The sequence below is a fragment of the Coregonus clupeaformis genome, chromosome 13 (genome assembly GCF_020615455.1).
Source record: "Coregonus clupeaformis isolate EN_2021a chromosome 13, ASM2061545v1, whole genome shotgun sequence".
NCBI classification, from domain to species: Eukaryota; Metazoa; Chordata; class Actinopteri; order Salmoniformes; family Salmonidae; genus Coregonus; species Coregonus clupeaformis.
Window position 1 is genome coordinate 52,429,240 of NC_059204.1, and position 24,001 is coordinate 52,453,240.

Here is a 24,001-nt window from a genome sequence, read left to right on the forward strand (position 1 = left end):
CGTCGTGGGCCAGAAAATCACCGTGGTCCCTAAAAACTCGTTCTCTCCGGATTTGTCCATTGAAAATGTCTTCTAATAAAGCCAAAGCTGCCATTGCTAGACGGGTTGTATCAATTTTCACATCCTTTATATATGTTCTTACTTAATTGCATAATTAATAGAATATTCTAATAAGACTCGTGTGACAATAATATGGCAAATCATTTATCAATTACAAATTATAAGCAATATCTGGCAGGTGCGATAGAACAGTTCGTAGTGTAATGTTTGCCACTTCACTTTATTGCCTCTATGAGTCGCCAACGGACAAACATCACAAAAATGTACGTACGCCAGGCCTGAAGTTTACGTGGAAGAACGCACATTCTTACGTTAATTTCACTGTTAGTACATCTGTAGTCCTCTGTAGCTCAGCTGGTAGAGCACGGCGCTTGAAACGCCAAGGTAGTGGGTTCGATCCCCGGGACCACCCATACACAAAAATGTATGCACGCATGACTGTAAGTCGCTTTGGATAAAAGCGTCTGCTAAATGGCATATTATTATTATTATTATTATCTGACCGTGAACGTGAAAGCTGGCGTACGCCGTGTTTTCATGCGTACGCAAGATTGATACATGAGGCCCCTGGCCTTCACAATCCCCCGACTTCAACCCAATTGAGTTGGTTTGGGATGAGTCGGACGGCAGAGTGAAGGAAAAGCAACCAACAAGTGCTCAGCATATGTGGGAACTCCTTCAAGATTATTGGAAAAGTATTCCAGGTGAAGCTGGTTGAGAGAATGCCAAGAGTGTACAAAGCTCTCGTCAAGGCAAAGGGTGGCTATTTGAAGAATCTCAAATATAAAATATATTTTGATTTGTTTAACACCTTTTTGGTTACTACATGATTCCATATGTATTATTTCATAGTTTTGATGTCTTCATTATTATTCTACAACGTAAAAATAAAGAAAAACCCTTGAATGAGTAGGTGTGTCCAAACTTTTGACTGGTACTATATATGTATATATGTGTATGTATGTATGTATGTATGTATGTATGTATGTATGTATGTATGTATGTGTGTATGTGTGTATGTGTGTATGTGTGTGTGTATGTATATGTATGTATATACACACACACATATTTACAAAACAATATATGGGGGTTGGAAATGATGCATACAATTACATTGATGGAAGCTACAATCTATCTGCGCTATTTAAAGCTAATCTACCTCCTAAAAAAAAATAGAGGGAAATAAATACGATAAATAATTATCTCGCTGTCTCTTGCTCACACTATTTATCCTTCTCTCTCTCCACTCAGACCTATTATCCTGACAGTAGCTAAATGCTGGGACCCGTCACCCCAGGGCTACTTCACTCTCCCACGCAGTGAGTAACCTGTTATATCCCCTAGGCTCTTTCTCAGTTCCTCTTTCCTTGATTCCTTGCATCCTCTCTCTTCACCTCCTCATAAAACACTGGAGGTCGAAAATCCAAAGTCCCTTCCCCTCTGACCTTCTCCTCCAACGTGTTTTGAGAAGGAGGCGAGGAGAGGGAGGACGCGAGAAATCGAGGAAAGACTAACTGCAAAAAGAGCCTTGGCTGAGAAATACACCCAACGGTAGAGGAGACTACAACCCCTCCTCATAGTGTACACCCCCATTGTTCTCCCAGATGAGCCGATCCGGCCCATAGACCCGGCTGTGTGGGTGAGCCATTCTGTGGCCCTGACAGGGGCCTACCCTCCCTACCCCGGCAGCTCCTCTCTCAGCACCATCACTTCCAACTCCTCTGTGACCGAGACAGAGCGTGAGTCCCTCTGCCTGTCTCTGGCCCACAAAGGTAAGGTCTGCTTTCATTTTACTACACTGTATGCTTGAGTCATCTCGTGTCTCTCTCTTTCTCTCAAGTCAAGTTTTGTAATTTTTCTCATTGAACTCTGTTTAAGATTTAAGTCATGGTTTCCCTAACTCGGTCCTTGGGACACCAAGGGGTGCACATTTTGGTTTTTGCCCTAGCACTACTCAGCTGATTCAAATAGTCAACTACTAATCATCAATCGTAGATCATTTGAACTAGCTGTATAGTGTTAGGGCAAAAAACAAAACGTGCACCCCTTGGGGACCTGAGGACCGACTTTGGGAAACGCTGATTTAAGTTCTCGCTCTTCTTCTCCCTCAAGTGTCAAGTTCTGTCTACCTTAGTTGTTGATAATGACAAGATTTTTTGCCAGTCTCTTTGTTATCTCTGAATCTTACCCTCCTCTCCTCCCCTCATCTCTCTCCAGGTTTTGAGGACTTCAACCTGTCCCTCCACTCTGACATGGCGTCGGTGGCTAAGGCCATGGCCTCTCCAGAGTCTGGTCTGGAGGTCCGGGACAGGATGTGGCTCAAGATCACCATCCCCAATGCCTTCCTTGGTGAGAACTGCTTCCAGATCTGTTTGTGCTGTATAGCCAACTTCTATGGCCATTGTCATGGATAGGGTGCTGTTGTATTTGGATTGGAAAGAAAGGTTATATGGTTGAAAAGTTACAACTATTATTAGGGTTTAATGAAAAATATATAAATAATAATAATACAGATGACCGGTGATGTGTCTTTCATTAATCTGAATCTGATTACCGTTATTTATCGAATCAACTAACTATGTTTAATTGTCACTCGATTTAAATTAATCATGTAACAATTAACTCATTAAGATTTTGGGGCACCACGGAAGAAGATGTTTAACATCTCCCGTATTAAACTCTTAGAAGATATAAATAAATAAATGTGATGTCATTAAGGATGGTATCAATAAATAACTGTAACTCTGAAAGTGTACACATTCTATTTGTCAACTTTACATCTAAATGTTGTATAAAATACATGACTAAGTATGAGAGTATTTTGGTGAAGACAGGAATGTGATTTTAGTCTTCTAATGAGATAATTGTTTTTATATATATATAGATAATTGTTTTTATATATATATATAGATAATTGTTTTTTATATATATATATATATAGGTTATATATCGATAACAGTCACTTATTAATCATTACCTCATATCAGTCACATTCTGAACGTTGCATAATCCTTGAATCCGCAAGAACCCTAACCTTACTTATGAGTCAGCAATACACAAATTGGCTTAATCATTTATTTACTAGCTAACTAAATAATAACACAGAATACATACATACTTCATACATGAGAAAAGTCCCTAGCGGACTAACAACAGCATGACTGCTTGGTTATCAAAACGGGAGGGGTCAATAGAAGGAGGGAGAGATGGACAAAGAGGTTCAAACTTATATTGTACATACAATTGGAAACTACGCTCACAGTAATCAGAATACTTAGCACCCTAACCACCGCCCGTTCATAGTAAGAAACCAATGAATGTATTTACGTGTTTGCCACTCATCTATCTCTGTTGACCCAAGCCCTCCTGGAAAGTAGGTTTTGGCTGGGTCTTCGCTCAGCTCACTTGTAAGGCTCCGATTGTCCACCAGAGGTCACAATGTCCTTCTTTGTAGAGCTTCTCTGGCAGTGAAGTGTTTGTTAGACAGATACTTCAGATGCACCAATGGTTGTCTGAGATGGGATTCTCCTTTCTTCCCACCTTGTGTCTTTAGTCAAAGTTCTAGACTACTTTACATGTCTAGCTGTAGACTGGCAATGTTCTGGTCTAGGGAGTTCATCTTCTTCACCTCGTGTAGAGATTCAAAGTTCTAACCATTTTCAGCCGTGTAGCCACAGCTACACTCTTTCTGGTCTAACCATTTTGTAACGTTTAGCTCACGCTTCACGTCTGCTGGTCTTTCTGGTCTAACCATTTTAAACGTGCAGTCGCCACTCTCTCATGTTTTCTGGTCTTTCTGGTCTAACCATTTTTAAGCTGTGTAGCCACAGCTCCACGCGTTCTGGTCTGAGGTAAAGTTCGTTACCAAGGCTTTTTATCCACGGGTAAAAAGGGGGCGTTCCATCACACCGACACAATGTATGTGCTCACTTGGGGCGTGGTTACTGACTGGGCAAAAGTTTATATGAAAAACAATTATCTCATTAGAAGACTAAAATCACATTCCTGTCTTCACCAAAATACTCTCATACTTAGTCATGTATTTTATACAACATTTAGATGTAAAGTTGACAAATAGAATGTGTACACTTTCAGAGTTACAGTTATTTATTGATACCATCCTTAATGACATCACAAAATAATAAACGATATGACATGATTATTCTTTAGGTACCTCCTGACCATTTTTAACATTTGGATGATAGAAATAAATGTTCCAATGTTGCACTTTTTTTGGGGAAAAGGTTTTGGCATCAAAAGTCTCTCTCTACACAAAGGCATTATTTTCTCATTACTAGAGAGCCAGGGAGAGAGTTCTCTCCTGCTTAAATTTATGACCCAGTGTTAAGGTGTCTAGACCGGCACAGACCCCCTCCCCTCTTCTGTGGGTGAGAGGGTCTGTTTGTTGTCAGCCATTTGCCTAGATGATCTGTGTCCTTTGATCCACTGTCAGGAGAGTCATGACACCGGTATCCCAGGACTTCCTGGCCAAGCACCTTCCAGTTTCCCAAGAAACATTTTGTCAGGTCCCGTGGACCAATAATATTAAACATTTATGCTGCACTAATACAAAATATGCACGTGCGAATAGCTGCATGCATGAACCGGACATATCAACTTTAATTTTACCAGGTTAGTTGAATGAGAACACATTCTCATTTACAGCAACGACCTGGGGAATAGTTACAGGGGAGAGGTGGGGGAATGAATAAGCCAATTGGAAGCTGGGGACGATTAGGTGGCCACGATGGTATGAGGGCCAGATTGGGAATTTAGCCAGGACCCCGGGGTTAACACCCCTGCTCTTACAATAAGTGCCATGGGATCTTTAGTGACCACAGAGAATCAGGGCACCCGTTTAACGTCCCTTCTGAAAGACGGCACCCTACACAGGGCAATGTCCCCAATCACTGCCCTGGGTATTGGGATATTTTTTTATACCAGAGGAAAGAGTGCCTCCTACTTGCCCCCCAACACCACTTCCAGCAGGATCTGGTCTCCCGTCCAGGGACCGACTAGGACCGACCCTGCTTAGCTTCAGAGGCAAGCCAGCAGTGGGATGCAGGGTGGTATGCTGCTGGCAAACTCTCTGGCGTCATTCATAGCCTACATTAGACCAGTCATCACAATGCTAGCAGCCATATTTAGCCTACTCAATGTAATGTCCCCAATAGAATACATCACTTACTTGCATGACTTATATAAATTGCTGTCTGTCATGTGTAGGCAGCAGGCTACACATGACGCAGTCACTGAAGGCAATCTCGTCTCATTTTCACAAATGTCTTTGTGGCACTGGCAGAAGCTCAAACTATAAACTGCAGCTACTCACTGTTAACAAAATGACTGTTATATTGTGACTACAAACGCGGCTCTAGGAAATAGATATTTGCAACATTGTTCCATGATGTTAAAATAACAAAAGCGAGTGCACGGGCTTGACTCAGATTCGTGGGATTTGATCATCCGCAGCGCTATCCTTGGTGCTGAATCTCCGCTACTAGGCCTATTTTCCTGTCTGTTGTTTAGCGGATATGTTCCCTGTGACAAAGTCACCACAATAAGCGGGTTATCATAAAGTAAAAACAGCCACAACCTTCCAAAATCCCCCTTATAGCCAGGTGCAAGGGGAGAGAAAATGTCCAACAAGCTGGCTGAGCTAAAACTAATTTTAACTAGGCTGTAGGCTAATAACCTTATAATATTTTAGGCCTACATTTAAATGGATACTTCGGGATCTACTTCCCCAGAGTCAGATTAACTCATGGATACCATTTGTATGTCTCTATGTCCAGTATGAAGGAAATCGGAGGTAGTTTCGCGAGCCAATGCTAACTAGTGTTACCCATAGACTTCCAGTCATTGTGCTATCTACTAGCGGCTAGCAGATACCATAGACTTCCAGTCATTGCTCTAACCCTAGTTAGCAGTTGCGCTAGCGCTAGTTAGCAACTTCCTTCAAACTACACGCAGAGACATAAAAATGGTATCCATGAGTTCATCTGACACTGGGGAAGTAGATCTAGGGCCTCATTGCCAAAATCCCAAAGTGTCCCTTTAAACTTTAAACAAATTGTGTGCCGACTTTGACAGAACTTTGAGTTGATTAAGTTGTGGCAAATACAATATTATAAACTGGGTGGTTCGAGCCCTGAATGCTGATTGGTCGACAGCCGTGGTATATCAGACCGTATACCACAGGTATGACAAAACATGTATTTTTACCGCTCTAATTACGTTGGTAACCAGTTTATAATAGCAATAAGGCACCTTTTGGGGTTTGTGATATATGGCCAATATACCACGGCTAAGGGCTGTGCCTAAGAACAGCCCTTAGCCATGGTATATTGGCCTTATACCACACCCCCTCAAGCCTTATTGCTTAAATAAACCCATTAGATTCCTGTCCATATTTCTCCATTTACAGTGGTATAATCATGTCAATTTTTTTTGACTGGTATTATATGCTTTTAAATAGCCTTTCCGGTTTGAACGGGAATACCAGGATATTACCGGGATGGTTGCAATTTTCTCAGTAAGGAAAATTGGTAGATTTTCAGGAAAATATTAAACCCTACAGTAGATCATAGGTGGGGTTCTAGTGTGGGGTTCTAATGGATGATTGATTGGCAGGTTCTGATGTGGTGGAGTGGCTCTACCAACACATTGAGGGCTTCCAGGACCGTCGTGAAGCCAGGAAGTATGCCAGTAACCTGCTGAAGGCTGGCTTCATCCGCCACACTGTCAACAAGATCACCTTCTCAGAGCAGTGCTACTACATCTTCGGTGACTTCAGCGACTGTGAGAACTGTGAGTAAAACAGCACAAGCCTTTAAAGCTGATTGCCCGTAGGCCTGTTTTACTGTACTACAGAGATGGGCAACAGGTGGCCATCTCTGTATTATGATTATTTTGGAAGAAAAAATGGTCCAAATAAATATGTGCGGCCCTCCTTTGAATTTCAAAATCCCGACGTGGCCCTCAAGCCTTAAGATGTTGCCTATGCCTGCTGTACTACTTTGTGTATGTATATTAGCTTTACAGTTTCATTGCTGTTTGTTGTAAATATGTATATTTGCCATGGCACTTTCTTGCTGTTTATTTTGTGAGAGCTCAGGTGAGTAAAATGTCCAATGTATTTATATTGAAAATAAAGGCCAAATAATGCATCATACATCACTGATTATAACAGTAACATTACTCTATTCTCTCTTCCTCTCCCAGACATGGCGAACCTCTCCCTGAATGACAACGACGGTTCTAGTGGGGCCTCAGACCAGGACACCCTGGCCCCCCTGCCCCTCCCGGGGGCAACACCCTGGCCCCTGATGCACACGTTCCCCTCCTACCAGTACACCTCCAACCCCTACTCCAGTCAGCCGCCCCCCTACCACGAGCTGTCCAGCTACAGCTATGCCCCAGGCAGCACAGGGAGCCAGCACAGCGAGGGTGAGACTAGAGGGACAGAGGAAGGGGATGGGAGGGGTATACAGTTCCTTCGGAAAGTATTCAGACCCCTTGACTTTTTCCACATTTTGTTACGTTACAGCCTTATTGTAAAATTGATTTAAAAAAAAATGTATCCTCAGCAACCTACACACAATACCTGATAATGACAAAGTGAAAACAGGTTTTTAGATATTTTTGCAAATGTATTACAAATAAAAAACAAATACCTTATTGACATAAGTATTCAGACCCTATGAGACTTGAAATTGAGCTCAGATGCATCCTGTTTCCATTGATCATCCTTGATGTTTCTACAATTTGATTAGAGTTCACCTGTGGTAAATTCAATTGATTGGACATGATTTGGAAAGGCACACACCTGTCTATATAAGGTCCCACAGTTGACAGTGCATGTCAAAACCAAGCCTTGAGGTAGAAGGAATTGTCCGTAGAGCTCTGAGACAGGATTGTGTCGAGGCACAGATCTGGGAAAGGGTACCAAAACATTTTTGCAGCATTGAAGGTCCCCAAGAACACTGTGGCCTCCATCATTCTTAAATGGAAGAAGTTTGGAACTACCAAGAGCAATCGGGGGAGAAGGGCCTTGGTCAGGGAGGTGACCAAGAACCCGATGGTCACTCTGACAGAGCTCCAGAGTTCCGCTGTGGAGATGGGAGAACCTTCCAGAAGGACAACCATCTCTGCAACACTCCACCAATAAGGCCTTTATGGTAGTGGCCAGACGGAAGCCACTCCTCAGTAAAATGCACATGACAACCCACTTGGAGTTTGCTAAAAGGCATATCAAGATTCTCTCGTCTTATGAAACCAAGATTGAACTCTTTGGCCTGAATGCCAAGCGTCACGTCTGGAGGAAACCTGGCACCGTCCCTACGGTGAAGCGTAGTGGCAGCACAATGCTGTGGGGATGTTTTTCAGCGGCAGCGACTGGGAGACTAGTCAGGATCGAGGGAAAGATGAACAGAGCAAAGAACATAGAGATCCTTAATGAAAACCTGCTCCAGAGCGCTCAGGACCTCAGACTGGGGCGAAGGTTCACCTTCCAACAGGACAACAACCTGAAAATAGCTGTGCAGCAATGCTCCCCATCCAACCTGACAGAGCTTGAGAGGATCTGCAGAGTAGAAGGGGAGAAACTCCCCAAATAGAGATGTGCCAAGCTTGAAGCGTCATACCCAAGAAGACTCGAATGCTGTAATCGCTACCAAAGGTGCTTCAACAAAGTACTGAGTAAAGGTTCTGAATACTTATGTAAATGTGATTTGTATGTGTGTATGTATGTATATATGTGTGTGTGTGTGTATATATATATATATATATATATATATATATATATATATATATATATATATATATATATATATATATATATATATATATATATATATATATATATAGACAGTGGGGAAAAAAAGTATTTAGTCAGCCACCAATTGTGCAAGTTCTCCCACTTAAAAAGATGAGAGAGGCCTGTAATTTTCATCATAGGTACACGTCAACTATGACAGACAAAATGAGAAAAAAAATCCAGAAAATCACATGAATTTATTTGCAAATTATGGTGGAAAATAAGTATTTGGTCAATAACAAAAGTTTCTCAATACTTTGTTATATACCCTTTGTTGGCAATGACACAGGTCAAACGTTTTCTGTAAGTCTTCAAGGTTTTCACACACTGTTGCTGGTATTTTGGCCCATTCCTCCATGCAGATCTCCTCTAGAGCAGTGATGTTTTGGGGCTGTCGCAGGGCAACACGGACTTTCAACTCCCTCCAAAGATTTTCTATGGGGTTGAGATCTGGAGACTGGCTAGGCCACTCCAGGACCTTGAAATGCTTCTTACGAAGCCACTCCTTCGTTGCCCGGGCGGTGTGTTTGGGATCATTGTCATGCTGAAAGACCCAGCCACGTTTCATCTTCAATTCCCTTGCTGATGGAAGGAGGTTTTCACTCAAAATCTCACGATACATGGCCCCATTCATTCTTTCCTTTACACGGATCAGTCGTCCTGGTCCCTTTGCAGAAAAACAGCCCCAAAGCATGATGTTTCCACCCCCATGCTTCACAGTAGGTATGGTGTTCTTTGGATGCAACTCAGCATTCTTTGTCCTCCAAACACGACGAGTTGAGTTTTTACCAAAAAAGTTCTATTTTGGTTTCATCTGACCATATGACATTCTCCCAATCCTCTTCTGGATCATCCAAATGCACTCTAGCAAACTTCAGACGGGCCTGGACATGTACTGGCTTAAGCAGGGGGACACGTCTGGCACTGCAGGATTTGAGTCCCTGGCGGCGTAGTGTGTTACTGATGGTAGGCTTTGTTACTTTGGTCCCAGCTCTCTGCAGGTCATTCACTAGGTCACCCCGTGTGGTTCTGTGATTTTTGCTCACCGTTCTTGTGATCATTTTGACCCCACGGGGTGAGATCTTGCGTGGAGCCCCAGATCGAGGGAGATTATCAGTGGTCTTGTATGTCTTCCATTTCCTAATAATTGCTCCCACAGTTGATTTCTTCAAACCAAGCTGCTTATCTATTGCAGATTCAGTCTTCCCAGCCTGGTGCAGGTCTACAATTTTGTTTCTGGTGTCCTTTGACAGCTCTTTGGTCTTGGCCATAGTGGAGTTTGGAGTGTGACTGTTTGAGGTTGTGGACAGGTGTCTTTTATACTGATAACAAGTTCAAACAGGTGCCATTAATACAGGTAACGAGTGGAGGACAGAGGAGCCTCTTAAAGAAGAAGTTACAGGTCTGTGAGAGCCAGAAATCTTGCTTGTTTGTAGGTGACCAAATACTTATTTTCCACCAGAATTTGCAAATAAATTCATAAAAAATCCTACAATGTGATTTTCTGGATATTTTTTTCTCATTTTGTCTGTCATAGTTGACGTGTACCTATGATGAAAATTACAGGCCTCTCTCATCTTTTTAAGTGGGAGAACTTGCACAATTGGTGGCTGACTAAATACTTTTTCCTCCCACTGTATATATATATATATGCCTTAAAAAAAGAAGTTAGGAGCATGGATCAGAAAACCAGTCAGTATCTGTTGTGACCACCATTTGCCTCATGCAGCGTGACACATCTCCTTTGCATAGAGTTGATCAGGCTGTTGATTGTGGCCTGTGAAATGTTGTCCGACTCCTCTTCAATGGTTGTGCGAAGTTGCTGGATTTTGTTGGGAACTGGAACACGCTGTTGTACACGTAGATCCAGAGCATCCTAAACATGCTCAATGGGTTACATGACTGAGTATCCAGGCAAAGGAAGAACTGGGACATTTTCAGCTTACAGGAATTGTGTACAGATCCTAGCGACATGGGGCCATCCATTATCATGCTGAAACAAGAGGTGATGAGCGGATGAATGGCACAACAATGGGCCTCACGATCTCGTCACGGTATCTCTGTGCATTCAAATTGCCATCGATTTAAAATGCAATTGTGTTTGTTGTCCGTAGCTTATTCTCTAAAACGACGTTGGAGGCGGCTTATGGTAGAGAAATGAACATTCAATTCTCTGGCAACAGCTCTGGCGGACATTCCTGCAGTCTGCATGCCAATTGCACGCTCCCTCAACTTGAGACATCTTTGGCACTGTGTTGTGACAAAACTGCACATTTTAGTGGCCTTTTGTCCCCAGTACAAGGTGCACCTGTGTAATGATCATGCTGTTTAATTAACTTCTTGATATGCCACACCTGTCAGGTGGATGGATTATCTTGGCAAAGGAGAAATGCTCACTAACAGGGATGTAAACAAATTTGTGCTCAAAATTTGAGAGAAATAAGCTTTTTATGCATATGGAAAATGTATTTTATATTTTATTTCAGCTCATCAGACATGGGACCAACACTTTACATGTTGCGTTTATATTTTTGTTCGGTGTAATAGATGTGTTAAGGATTATTAATTAAGGATGTCAGATTTCAGAGTTTTAGCTGTCATAAAGTGTTTTCCTGACAGGCCATACTCAGAAACTAGATTGTAGTGAAGATTGAAACAAGGGTTAAAAAATGTCTAGCTTGAATCAGAGCTATAGATAGCCTCTGTATGATTCTTGTTAGTCTGTGATATCAGATTTCCTGGGGGCATGTTCTCACATTATCCTGTCTTCTTCTCTCCCGCAGGGAGCCGGAGCAGTGGCTCCACCCGGAGCGAGGGAGAGAGACGGAGGGGAGGGAAAGGCGGAGGAGGGGTGGGCAGTACTAGCGGCCGGGATGAGAAGTCACCGGTAGGCGGTGACGGAGGCAGGGACTCTCGCTCAGGCAGCGGCAGCGAATCAGAGTATTCTGTACGGAGCAGCCTGAGGAGGGGGGAACATGGAGGCTCGGCCACCCCCAGCGAACACAGCCACCATAGCCACCTCAGCCAGCGCTCACACCACCGTGCACCCCCTCCACACCTCCAATTCCCACAGGGCATCCCCCTCTCATACAACCCCATGATGCTTATGATGGTCCCCCAGCACCCCCATCACCCTCACGTACACCCACACACCCTCCAGGGCATGGGGCACACGGGGCCCTCGATGCAGGGCCTGCCCCCTGGCACCACCCCCGGGGGACCTCCAGGGGCACCCCCAACCCGTGACCTGGGCTCTGTGCCCCCAGAACTCACCGCCTCGCGCCAGTCCTTCCACCTGGCCATGGGAAACCCCAGTGAGTTCTTTGTGGACGTCATGTAGGAGTGGAGACACTACAGAGGGCAGTGTCCCGAATGGCACCCAATTCCCTACGTAGTGCACTACTTTTGACCAGAGTCCATTGAGCCCTGGTCAAAAGTTGTGCCCTCTGGGACTCACCCAGAGTATGTATATGGGGAAGTTGGTGTGCAGAATCAGAAGGATGCACGCTGCAGCACAAGGCAACATTAGAGCGGTACCAGCAACATTCACATGTTGCTTTGATTCATTTGAACTCTTCGAAAGCTTTAAAAACCCAGCCCAAACCATTCTTCTATGTCTTTGTGATGTCATTGGTTAACCAAGGTTTTTATTAGGTGACTCTTCATCTGACAGGAATCCGTTATCTTTGTTTCCTCTAGATTGTTACCTATCTGTGCCTTATCTTACAAGCTGGTAAACATCTAGAGGAAGCAAAGATAACTAATTCCTGTCAGATGAGCAGTCACCTAATAAAAACCTTAAATTGAGCTTAATCTAAGGTAATAGGAATACCTATATCTCTCTCTGTTATTCAGACAGACAGGACATGGGTACGTCAGTATTATTATGTCCATTTGTACAATATGAAAACAGAACAAAAAATGAATATTCAAGTAATTGTACATAATTCAATGTGCCACGCCTTTACGGCCACTGTCACATAGCTGTGATCATGTCATAACATGTTTATAAACATGTCACACACGTCACTCGTAGCGATATGGAGCATAGCACTACTATAGTCTACTTAGGAGGTTATTTAGCCTACCTAGGAAGTGAATTGCTGTGGTGTTCTTGGAATATGGTACTAAACACTACCAGCTGGATAAAAAGTGTTATATACATCATGTATCTGTTAATTGGAATGGATGAATTCATGCATTCACATTTTGCCTAATGTTATTACTGATATACAGCAGTAGGGATGTGTTTTATGAGAAGCTCTGTTGTTGGGTTTGTGTTCACAAAGCAAGTAGGTAGGCTGATCTAGGATCAAGTCCCCCCATCCATATAATCGTATTCATTATGATTTGACAAAAATACAAAACTGATCCTAGATCAGCACTCTACTCTGCTATGCTTTATAAATAAGGGCCCAGGTATTGTGGAGGCCTCCTGCCCTCTGCAGTAACTGGGGAGCCCCCTGATACTGTTGTGATTTGCACATCACTGGTCAGTCAGCTTGATGCAGTGCGTGAATTGGGCCAGTACACACAGGTACTGATAACAGGCACCTCGAATACTGTACTGTTTTAGTACTGGCCCCTCTTATATTGGCTTAAATATATGATGAGTACTGGCACCCAAAATGAGTACCGTACCGGCACCTATTTCAGTTCACTTCAAGCACTGGTTGGATGACTGGGAAATGGAAGCTGTTACAGACGGACTGACTGCAGTATTTGGGATAGCAGTTGGGGAGGGTCAAAGAATGTAGCCTGGTTAAACCAGCCTGAACGCTATGCTCTCACCATTGTTTCGAGTGCTGCATTCAGTCTGGTTTAACCAGGCTACAAAGAATGTTTCTTTTTAAAATACAAAATAGTTCATATAGCTTTGATCTCACACTCCTACCCACATTGTTTTTTAACTGAGTGACATACACATTTTTTATGTATACATTGATATAATCGTATTAAAGGTGCTTGAAGAGAATAGTTATGTTTCCTAGTATGGCACAGTCAGTAATGCATTGTCATATTTGCTTGTTTGTGTCACTTTTACATTTTGCATTTGTACATTTTAGTCATTTAGCGGACGCTCTTATCCAGAGCAACTTGGTTAGTGCATTCATCTTAAGATGGCTAGGTGGGACAACCACATATCACAGTCATAGTAAGTACATTTTTCCTCAATAAAGTAGCTATAAGCAAAGTCAGAGCTAGTAAGGGGGAAATTGCAATTGTATTACAGTTTAAATACATTTCTACTAGATTTAAAGAGTTTTCCCTTTTATTTGTAGATAACATAACATAATTTTGTGTATAAGCCTTAATTGGAATTCAATGATGGGGGCAAAACAATTTTTGAGACACTTGTTTAATTGTTTTAAGAAGGAGCTTAATTTGACTTTTGACACTGTCCTTGAATAAAAGAACATAACATGGTTATTATACTGAACAAAAATCTAAATGCAACAATTTCTAAGATTTACAGTTCATATAAGGAAATCTGTCAATTGAAATAAATTAATTAGGCCCTAATCTACGGATTTCACATGACTGGGCAGGAGCGCAGCCATGAGTGGGCGTGGGAGGGCATAGGTCCACCCACTTGGGAGCCAGGCCCAGCCAATCAGAATTAGTTTATCCCCACAAAGGGGCTTTATTACAGACAGAAATACTCCTCCGCACATTTTACAGTGGCCTTTTGTTGTCCCCAGCACAAGGTGCACCTGTGTAATGATCATGCTGTTTAATCAGCTTCTTGATATGCCACATCTCAGGTGGATGGATTATCTTGACAAATGATAAAATGCTCACTAACGGATGTAGAACAGAGTTGTGCACAACATTTTAGAGAAAAAAGCTTTTTGTGTGTATGGAAAATGTCTGGGATTTCTTTTAAACTCATGAAATATGGGACCAGCACTTTAGATAGTGCGTTTATAATTTTTATTTAGTGTATATATTAAAACTACAATTCCCACAATTTTAGCTCTGCATTCCCAAATAGAGTGGTGAGGAGGAGTCTACCACGTCCATTATATTGATCAGATACTCAAGTGGCCGCTCTAACAATAAAAAGTTGGGAGGAGGCAAGATCAGGTGGGACCATTCTAGACAATGAGAGGGCAAAGTTCTCAAAGTTGCTTGGATGTCACGTGTCCTACTTATACACTATATATACAAAAGTAGGTGGACACCCCTTCAAATGAGTGGATTTGGCTATTTCAGCCACAACCGTTGCTGACAGATGTATAAAATCGAGCAAACATCCATGCAATATCCATTAACAAAAATTTGCAGAATGGCCTTACTGAAGAGCTCAGTGACTTTCAACGTGGCACCGTCATAGGATGCCACCTTTCCAACAAGTTAGTTCATCATGTCTGCCTTGCAAGAGCTGCCCCGGTCAACTGTAAGTGCTGTTATTGTGAAGTGGAGCAACAACAGCTCAGCCGCAAAGTGATAGGCCACACAAGCTCAGAACGGGACCGCTGAAGCGCGTAAAAAACGTCTGTCCTTGGTTGCAATACTCACTACAGAGTTCCAAACTGCCTCTGGAAGCAACGTCAGCACAAAAACTGTTTGTCTGGAGCTTCATGAAATGGGTTTCCATGGCCGAGCAGCTGCACGCAAGCCTAAGATCACCATGCACAATGCCAAGCGTCGGCTGGAGTGGTGTAAGGCTTGCCGCCATTGGACTCTGGAGCAGTGGAAATGCGTTCTCTGGAGTGATGAATCACGCTTCACCATCTGGCAGTCCGACGGACGAGTCTGGGTTTGGCGGATGCCAGGAGAATGCTACCTGCCCCAATGCATAGTGCCAACTGTAAAGTTTGGTGGAGGAGGAATAATAGTCTGGGGCTGTTTTCCATGGTTCGGGCTACGCCCCTTAGTTCCAGTGAAGGAAAATCTTAACGCTACAGCATACAATGACATTCTAGACTATTCTGTGCTTCCAACTTTTTGGCAACAGTTTGGGGAAGGCCCTTTCCTGTTTCAGCATGACAATACCCCTGTGCACAAAGCGAGGTACATACAGAAATGGTTTGTCGAGATCGGTGTGGAAGAACTTGACTGGCCTGCACAGAGCCCTGACCTTAACCACATCGAACACCTTTGGGATGAATTGGAACGCCAACTGCGAGCCAGGCCTAATCGCCCAACATCAGTGCCCAACCTCACTAATGCTCTTGTGGCTAAATGGAAGCATGTCCCCACAGCAATGTTCTATGGAAAGCCTTCCCAGAAGAGTGGAGGCTGTTGGAGCAGCAAAGGGGGGCCAACTCCATATTAATGCCCATGATTTTGGAAAAAGCTGTTCGACAAGCAGGTGTCCACATACTTTTGTCCATGTAGGGTATCGGTACACTCTTAACAACCTAAGCATTACAGAACGTATATTTGATCAAATAAGCCTCACGCAGCAAATAAGCCATTACATTTTTAGTTGACCAAATTCGACACTCATTGACCTCCATACAAAAACTCCTCGCTTGGTGAGTGAAAAAAACAAAAAACACCACCTGCTGGAGAAGACAGATTTTGGTCCAAGTTATCCTTATTGCTTCGCCTCTTCCTCTCTGGCAACTTCACTATTGATTTTCTAGATTCAGGTTCACTCAAACATTTTAAGCTTTGTTTTACAACTGACAGTTACAGCTGATTTGGGTATATCGATTCACTCTCCTTAAATATTTGTCATCTGATGTATTAGTTTCTACGGAAGTCCAGAGAGGATGTGCATTTTAAAAAATACACAACAAACGTTTAAACGCAACATGTAAAGTGTTGGTCCCATATTTCATGAGCTGAAATAAAAGATCCCAGATATTTTCCATATGCACAAAAAGCTTTTTTCTATCACATTTTGTGCACAAATTTGTTTACATCCCTTTTAGTGAGCTTTTCCCCTGAAGTTTTGAGGCAGCTTGAAATTGGCATGCTGACTGCAGGAATGTCCACCAGAGCTGTTGCCAGAGAATTGAATGTTCATTTATCTAGCATAAGCCTCCTCCAACGTCATTGTAGAGAATTTGGCAGTACATGCAACCTGCCTCACAACTGCAGACAACGTGTAACCACGCCAGCCCAGGACCTCCACATCCGGCTTCTTCACCTGCAGGATCGTCTGAGACCAGCCACCCGGACAGCTGTTGAAACTGTGGGTTTGCACAACCGAATAATTTTTGCACAAACTGTCAGAAACCTTCTCAGGGAAGCTCATCTGCGTGCTCGTCGTCCTCACCTGGGTCTTGACCTGACTGCAGTTCACCGTTGTAACAGACTTCAGTGGGCAAATGCTCACCTTCTATGGCCAACGGCACGTTGGAGAAGTGTGTTCTTCATGGATGAATCCCGGTTTCAACTGTACTGGGCAGATGGCAGACAACCGATGCATATCTGTATTCCCAGTCATGTGAAATCCATAGGTTAGGGACTAATGAATTCATTTCAATTGACTGATTTCCTTATATGAACTGTAACTCAGTCAAATCTTTGTAATTGTTGCAAGTTGCCTTAATATTTTTGTTCATTTTATTTCCCTCGTTATGTCGATCACAAATAATGTATCTTATGATCATTACATAATACAAGTTGTTTTGTCGAGAACACAAGATAATCTAAAGTACCACACATCATCCATCCATTTGTTCAGATGCAGGATAACCACTTCATCATGTGGCTGCGTTGTTCGCAGTGTGGGGCATTTAAGCCCTGAATGATGCCTGTCTCCTAGGCTGCATGACACCCCCAATACCACTGCCAATTGCATGCAAGGAACAACCCAGCTAACTTGGCTAGTCTTGTGAGCTAGCTGGGTAGTCTTGTTAGCTCGCTAGCTCGTTATCTAGGCTGGTTGTTAGCGTGCATAACTGATATCTGTATAATTATAAGGGACACTTCATGTTTTGTGGATAATATTTACATTTACAGTAGGTGCGCTCTATTCCTAGCAGGCTGATCAGATTCAATAGCAGCCTCAGAGGCTGATAAATCAGGATGCTGACTTGTAGGCTGTTTCAAATGTAAGGCTCCTTGCAGACAGCCTACAAGGCAGCATCCTGATTTATTAGCCTCTGAGGCTGCTATAGAATCTGATCAAGCTATGAGGCTGAAATGTAATCTGATTAGCCTGTCAGGAATGGAGCTCACCTACTGTAAATGTAAACATTATCCATAAAACATGAAGTGTCCCTTACAATTATACTGTCGTATCGGGTGAATGGTGGCAATTATTGCTGTCAACAAAGAGTCCGCTCAAGCTGCACCGTGTTAGAGGCTTTTATTAAAATCATGAGGTTACAGCATAAGTTACAGACCCACGGTGTCCGGAGAACGGCGTCTCAGATTGTCATGGCCGTTCTGCCCTTTCTGTAGTCTAGCCCCTATTTATAAACAATGCAAAAAGATGCTCCCTCTTCTGGCCAATCACCAGTCTCCCCTGTCTACAACACACTTCCTGTCTGTTGTATGTGACGTTACACTAAAACATTCCCTTTTGATACTAACATAAACAACATTCCATTTCTTCATGAAAAACATTTAACAAAGACATAATCTTCATATACGATAATACACATATCTGAAGCTAACCATCAGCATAGATAACAAGCTAGCTAGCTAACAAGACTACCTAGCTAACTAGGTAGCTCGCTCGCTCACAAGACTAGGTAGCTGCGTTGTTGCTTGCATGCGATTGGCTGTGGTCTTGGGGGTGGCACACAGCCTGGGAGACAAAGACAGTTCAGCCTGTCAGGCATCATTCAGGGATTACATGCCCCACGAGGGCTTAGATGCCCCAAGAGCTCTTAGCTGAAGTTAAGGGACATTTAGCTTGCTATAATTCTAACGTATACACTGATAATGAACTCCAAACACAAATGAATGCATGATGTTAGCATGAAATGGACCATCCCTTAGTGCAGCAATCAATAAAAACATATGCACTGATCCACCGTGGGCTCTGACGACTCAGCCACACTGGCAATCTATCACCAATACCTCCACTCCTATTTATAGAGTTTATCTTGTGATATCGACAAAACAATTTTTGTTATGTCATGATCATGACAAAATTATCTGATTGCTAGGCATACAAATACGATTATTTCTTGATACATTTGAAATGAGGTCTAGTGGCCGCAACCGGACTAAATTACGAACAACTCTTGGCGGAAGGCATTGCTTGACTGCTGAGAGGGTGATAAGTATTGTTCGAACTGCAGCACCCCAAACAATTATTTCTCGAGTTTGAGTTTGTTGAACAAAGGCTGTGTATGTTTTGGTTCTACAAAGATGTGTCCACCATAACATTCAATAATCAATGAATTACATTAATTCTTGCACCATGCGATCAATCAATTTTAAATATGTATTTTTCTTCTCTATGCTGTCTGCATCATAATATATTTTCCTGCATGCATATGTGACACAGCTGTTGGTCGGAGCACATCTCTGGAGCCGCTGCGCCGGAGGAGCTTGTATTATTTAAAGCCGATTTATGGTCAATCCGAAGCATTCATACTTTACCAGGACGTGTACTCAGAGCATGCGCGGACCAACTGGCAAGTGTCTTCACTGACATTTTCAACTTCTCCCTGACCGATTCTGTAATACCTACATGTTTCAAGCAGACCACCGTAGTTCCTGTGCCCAAGAATGCGAAGGTAACCTGCCTAAATGACTACCGCCCTGTAGCACTCACGTCGGTAGCCATGAAGTGCTTTGAAAGGCTGGTCATGGCTCACATCAACACCATCATCCCGGAAACCCTAGACCCACTCCAATTCGCATACCGCCCCAACAGATCCACAGATGACGCAATCTCAATCGCACTCCACACTGCCCTTTCCCACCTGGACAAAAGGAACACCTATTTGAGAATGCTGTTCATTGACTACAGCTCAGTGTTCAACACCAAAGTGCCCACAAAGCTCATCACTAAGCTAAGGACCCTGGGACTAAACACCTCCCTCTGCAACTGGATCCTGGACCTCCTGACGGGCAGCCCCCAGGTGGTAAGGGTAGGTAACAACACATCTGCCACGCTGATCCTCAAAACCGGGGCCCCTCAGGGGTGCATGCTTAGTCCCCTCCTGTACTCTCTGTTCACCCACGACTGTGTGGCGAAGCACAACTCCAACACCATCATTAGGTTTGCTGACGACACAACGGTGGTAGGCCTAATCACCGGCAACGATGAGACAGCCTATAGGGAGGAGGTCAGAGACCTGGCAGTTTGGTGCCAGGACAACAACCTCTCCCTCAACGTGAGTAAGACAAAGGAGATGATCATGGACTACAGGAAAATGAGGGCCGAACATGCCTCCATCCACATCGACGGGGCTGTAGTGGAGCGGGTCGAGAACTTCAAGTTCCTTGGTGTCCTCATCACCAACAAACGATCATGGTCCAAACACAACAAGAAAGTTGTGAAGAGGGTACAACAATGCCTTTTCCCCCTCAGGAGACTGAAAAGATTTGGCATGGTTCCCCAGATCCTCAAAAAGTTCTACAGCTGCACCATCGAGAGCATCCTGACTGACCGACCGTAAGGTGCTACAGAGGGAGTGCGTACAGCCCAGTACATCACTGGGGCCAAGCTTCCTGCCATCCAGGACCTATATACTAGGCGGTGGTGGTTCCAAACTTCTTCCATTTAAGAATGATGGAGTCCACTGTGTTCTTGGGGACCTTCAATGCTGCAGAAATGTTTTGGTACCCTTCCCCATGTCTGTGCCAGAATCCTGTCTCGGAGCACTATGGACAATTCCTTTGCCCTTATATATATTATTTTTTTTTACTTTAGTTTATTTAGTAAGTATTTTCTTTATTTTCTTAAAACTGCATTGTTGGTTAAGGGCTTGTAAGTAAGCATGTCATGGTAAGGTCTACACCTGTTGTACTCGGCACATGTGACAAATAACATTTTATTTGATTATTGCACTTTGGGGAGCTGTCATAGTGATTCAGGGCTAATCTCTATAGCCATCCAGCTAATTACGAGCAACTGGCTAAACGAAAAGACAACACCTTACCTCTTCTGAGATGTTGGAGTCCGTTTCCGGTGCATGACATAGGAGCTCAGCCAAGATAGCATGAATAAAATAAACAATGCACTGTTTTCCAACATGCATCTCCATCCCGTTTCTCCCCATTGCCCCCCAGCAAAATGTGCTTACATTTAGGCTGTTGTTAAGGCCCTATATGTGTATTTCACACTATGGTGAGGTAGAAATCTGAGTATAATGCTTGTTTGGATGTCAACCCCAATACATGTTCATGTCATCAATCAACTGCACTAGAGTTAAAAAAGACTCACCACCGATTTTCTGTATGCTAGCTATGCTACCAGCTTATATGATCGGGAGTTAGCATTTAGTAGTCACTTCTTCTAAACCTGAAAAGGGACAACTTCTAAATGTTATGCAGCGAAAACAGCCAAATATATCCAAATCGGATTTTAGTAACCACAGTGTGGCCCTGTTACAATACGTCAATCATGACGGATTTGACAAATATGCACTTTGTTAGATCAGATTTGTTGAATGTGCGCAAATCATTTCAATGTCTTTGAAATCCCTACACGAGGTATTATTACAAACAGAAATAGGGTAGATCAGCTTTAATACTGCAGATAGATTGTAGCTTCCATCAATGTAATTGTCTGCATCATTTCCAATCCCGCAATATATATATTTTTGTAAATATACAGTGCATTCGGAAAGTATTCAGAACCCTTTTTCCACATTTTTCCACAGTCTGGGGTCCTGAGCGCTCTGGAGCAGGTTTTCATCAAGGATCTCTCTGTACTTTGCTCCGTTTATCTTTCCCTCAATCCTGACTAGTCTCCCAGTCCCTGCCGCTGAAAAACATCCCCACCGCATGATTCTGCCACCACCATGCTTCACCTTAGTGATGGTGCCAGGTTTCCTCCAGACTTGAAGCTTGGCATTGAGGCCAAAGAGTTCAATCTGGGTTTCATCAGACCAGAGAATCTTGTTTCTCATGAGCTAAGAGTCCTTTAGGTGCCTTTTGGCAAACTCCAAGCGGGCTGTCATGTGCCTTTTACTGAGGAGTGGCTTCTGTCTGGCCACTCTACCATAAAGGCCTGATTGGTGGAGTGCTGCAGAGGTTGCTGTCCTTCTGGAAGGTTCTCCCATCTCCACAGAGGAACTATGGAGCTCTGTCAGAGTGACCATCGGGTTCTTGGTCACCTCCCTGACCAATGCCCTTCTCCCCCGATTGCTCAGTTTGGCCGGGTGGCCAGCTCTAGGAAGAGTCTTGGTGGTTCCAAACTTCTTCCATTTAAGAATGAAGAGTCCACTGTGTTCTTGGGGACCTTCAATGCTGCAGAAATGTTTTGGTACCCTTCCCCAGATCTGTGCCAGAATCCTGTCTCGGCACTCTACGGACAATTCCTTTGCCCTCATGACTTGGTTTTTCTCTGACATGCACTGCCAACTGTGGGACCTTATATAGACAGGTGTGTGCCTTTCCAAATCATGTCCAATCAATTGAATTTACCACAGGTGGAATCCAAGTTGTAGAAACTTCTCAAGGATGATCAATGCAAACAGGATGCACCTGAGTTCAATTTCAAGTCTCATAGCAAAGGGTCGGAATACTTAGGTAAATAAGGTATTTCTGTTTTCACTTTGTCATTATGGGGTATTGTGTGTAGACTGATGAGGACATGTAAAAAAAAATTACAAAAAATACACAAAATGTGGAAAAAGTCAAGTGGTTTGAATACTTTCCGAATGTGCTGTGTGTATATATATATATATATATATATACACTGCTCAAAAAAATAAAGGGAACACTTAAACAACAATGTAACTCCAAGTCAATCACACTTCTGTGATATCAAACTGTCCACTTAGGAAGCAACACTGATTGACAATACATTTCACATGCTGTTGTGCAAATGGAATAGACAACAGGTGGAAATTATAGGCAATTAGCAAGACACCCCCAATAAAGGACTGGTTTTGCAGGTGGTGACCACAGACCACTTCTCAGTTCCTATGCTTCCTGGCTGATGTTTTGGTCACTTTTGAATGCTGGCGGTGCTTTCACTCTAGTGGTAGCATGAGACGGAGTCTACAACCCACACAAGTGGCTCAGGTAGTGCAGCTCATCCAGGATGGCACATCAATGCGAGCTGTGGCAAGAAGGTTTGCTGTGTCTGTCAGCATAGTGTCCAGAGCATGGAGGCGCTAGCCAGTACATCAGGAGACGTGGAGGAGGCCGTAGGAGGGCAACAACCCAGCAGCAGGACTGCTACCTCCGCCTTTGTGCAAGGAAGAGCAGGAGGAGCACTGCCAGAGCCCTGCAAAATGACCTCCAGCAGGCCACAAATGTGCATGTGTCTGCTCAAACGGTCAGAAACAGACTCCATGAGGGTGGTATGAGGGCCCGACGTCCACAGGTGGGGGTTGTGCTTACAGCCCAACACCGTGCAGGACGTTTGGCATTTGCCAGAGAACACCAAGATTGGCAAATTCGCCACTGGCGCCCTGTGCTCTTCACAGATGAAAGCAGGTTCACACTGAGCACATGTGACAGACGTGACAGAGTCTGGAGACGCCGTGGAGAACGTTCTGCTGCTTGCAACATCCTCCAGCATGACCGGTTTGGCGGTGGGTCAGTCATGGTGTGGGGTGGCATTTTTTGGGGGGGCCGCACAGCCCTCCATGTGCTCGCCAGAGGTAGCCTGACTGCCATTAGGTACCGAGATGAGATCCTCAGACCCCTTGTGAGACCATATGCTGGTGCGGTTGGCCCTGGGTTCCTCCTAATGCAAGACAATGCTAGACCTCATGTGGCTGGAGTGTGTCAGCGGTTCCTGCAAGAGGAAGACATTGATGCTCTGGACTGGCCCGCCCGTTCCCCAGACCTGAATCCAATTGAGCACATCTGGGACATCATGTCTCGCTCCATCCACCAATGCCACGTTGCACCACAGACTGTCCAGGAGTTGGCGGATGCTTTAGTCCAGGTCTGGGAGGAGATCCCTCAAGAGACCATCCGCCACCTCATCAGGAGCATGCCCAGGCACTGTAGCGAGGTCATACAGGCATATGGAGACCACACACACTACTGAGCCTCATTTTGACTTGTTTTAAGGAC

At 43.7% G+C, this 24,001-nt stretch overlaps 1 protein-coding gene across 2 annotated transcripts in view; it reads left to right on the forward strand.

The window, feature by feature from the left end:
* The window catches only part of LOC121579726 (segment polarity protein dishevelled homolog DVL-2), a 49,351-nt gene extending 35,496 nt beyond the window's left edge, over positions 1-13,855 (forward strand). Inside the window, exons 10-15 of one of the 2 annotated variants that reach the window (XM_041894565.2) lie at positions 1,312-1,379; positions 1,641-1,832; positions 2,278-2,409; positions 6,694-6,870; positions 7,285-7,509; positions 11,662-13,855. In XM_041894565.2, coding sequence (XP_041750499.1) covers positions 1,312-1,379; positions 1,641-1,832; positions 2,278-2,409; positions 6,694-6,870; positions 7,285-7,509; positions 11,662-12,218 — 1,351 coding nt within the window. In that variant the 3' untranslated portion in view covers positions 12,219-13,855. The remainder of the gene's footprint in view (positions 1-1,311; positions 1,380-1,640; positions 1,833-2,277; positions 2,410-6,693; positions 6,871-7,284; positions 7,510-11,661) is intronic. The other variant, XM_041894566.2, reaches the window with a different exon arrangement.
* Positions 13,856-24,001: the final 10,146 nt, after the last annotated feature.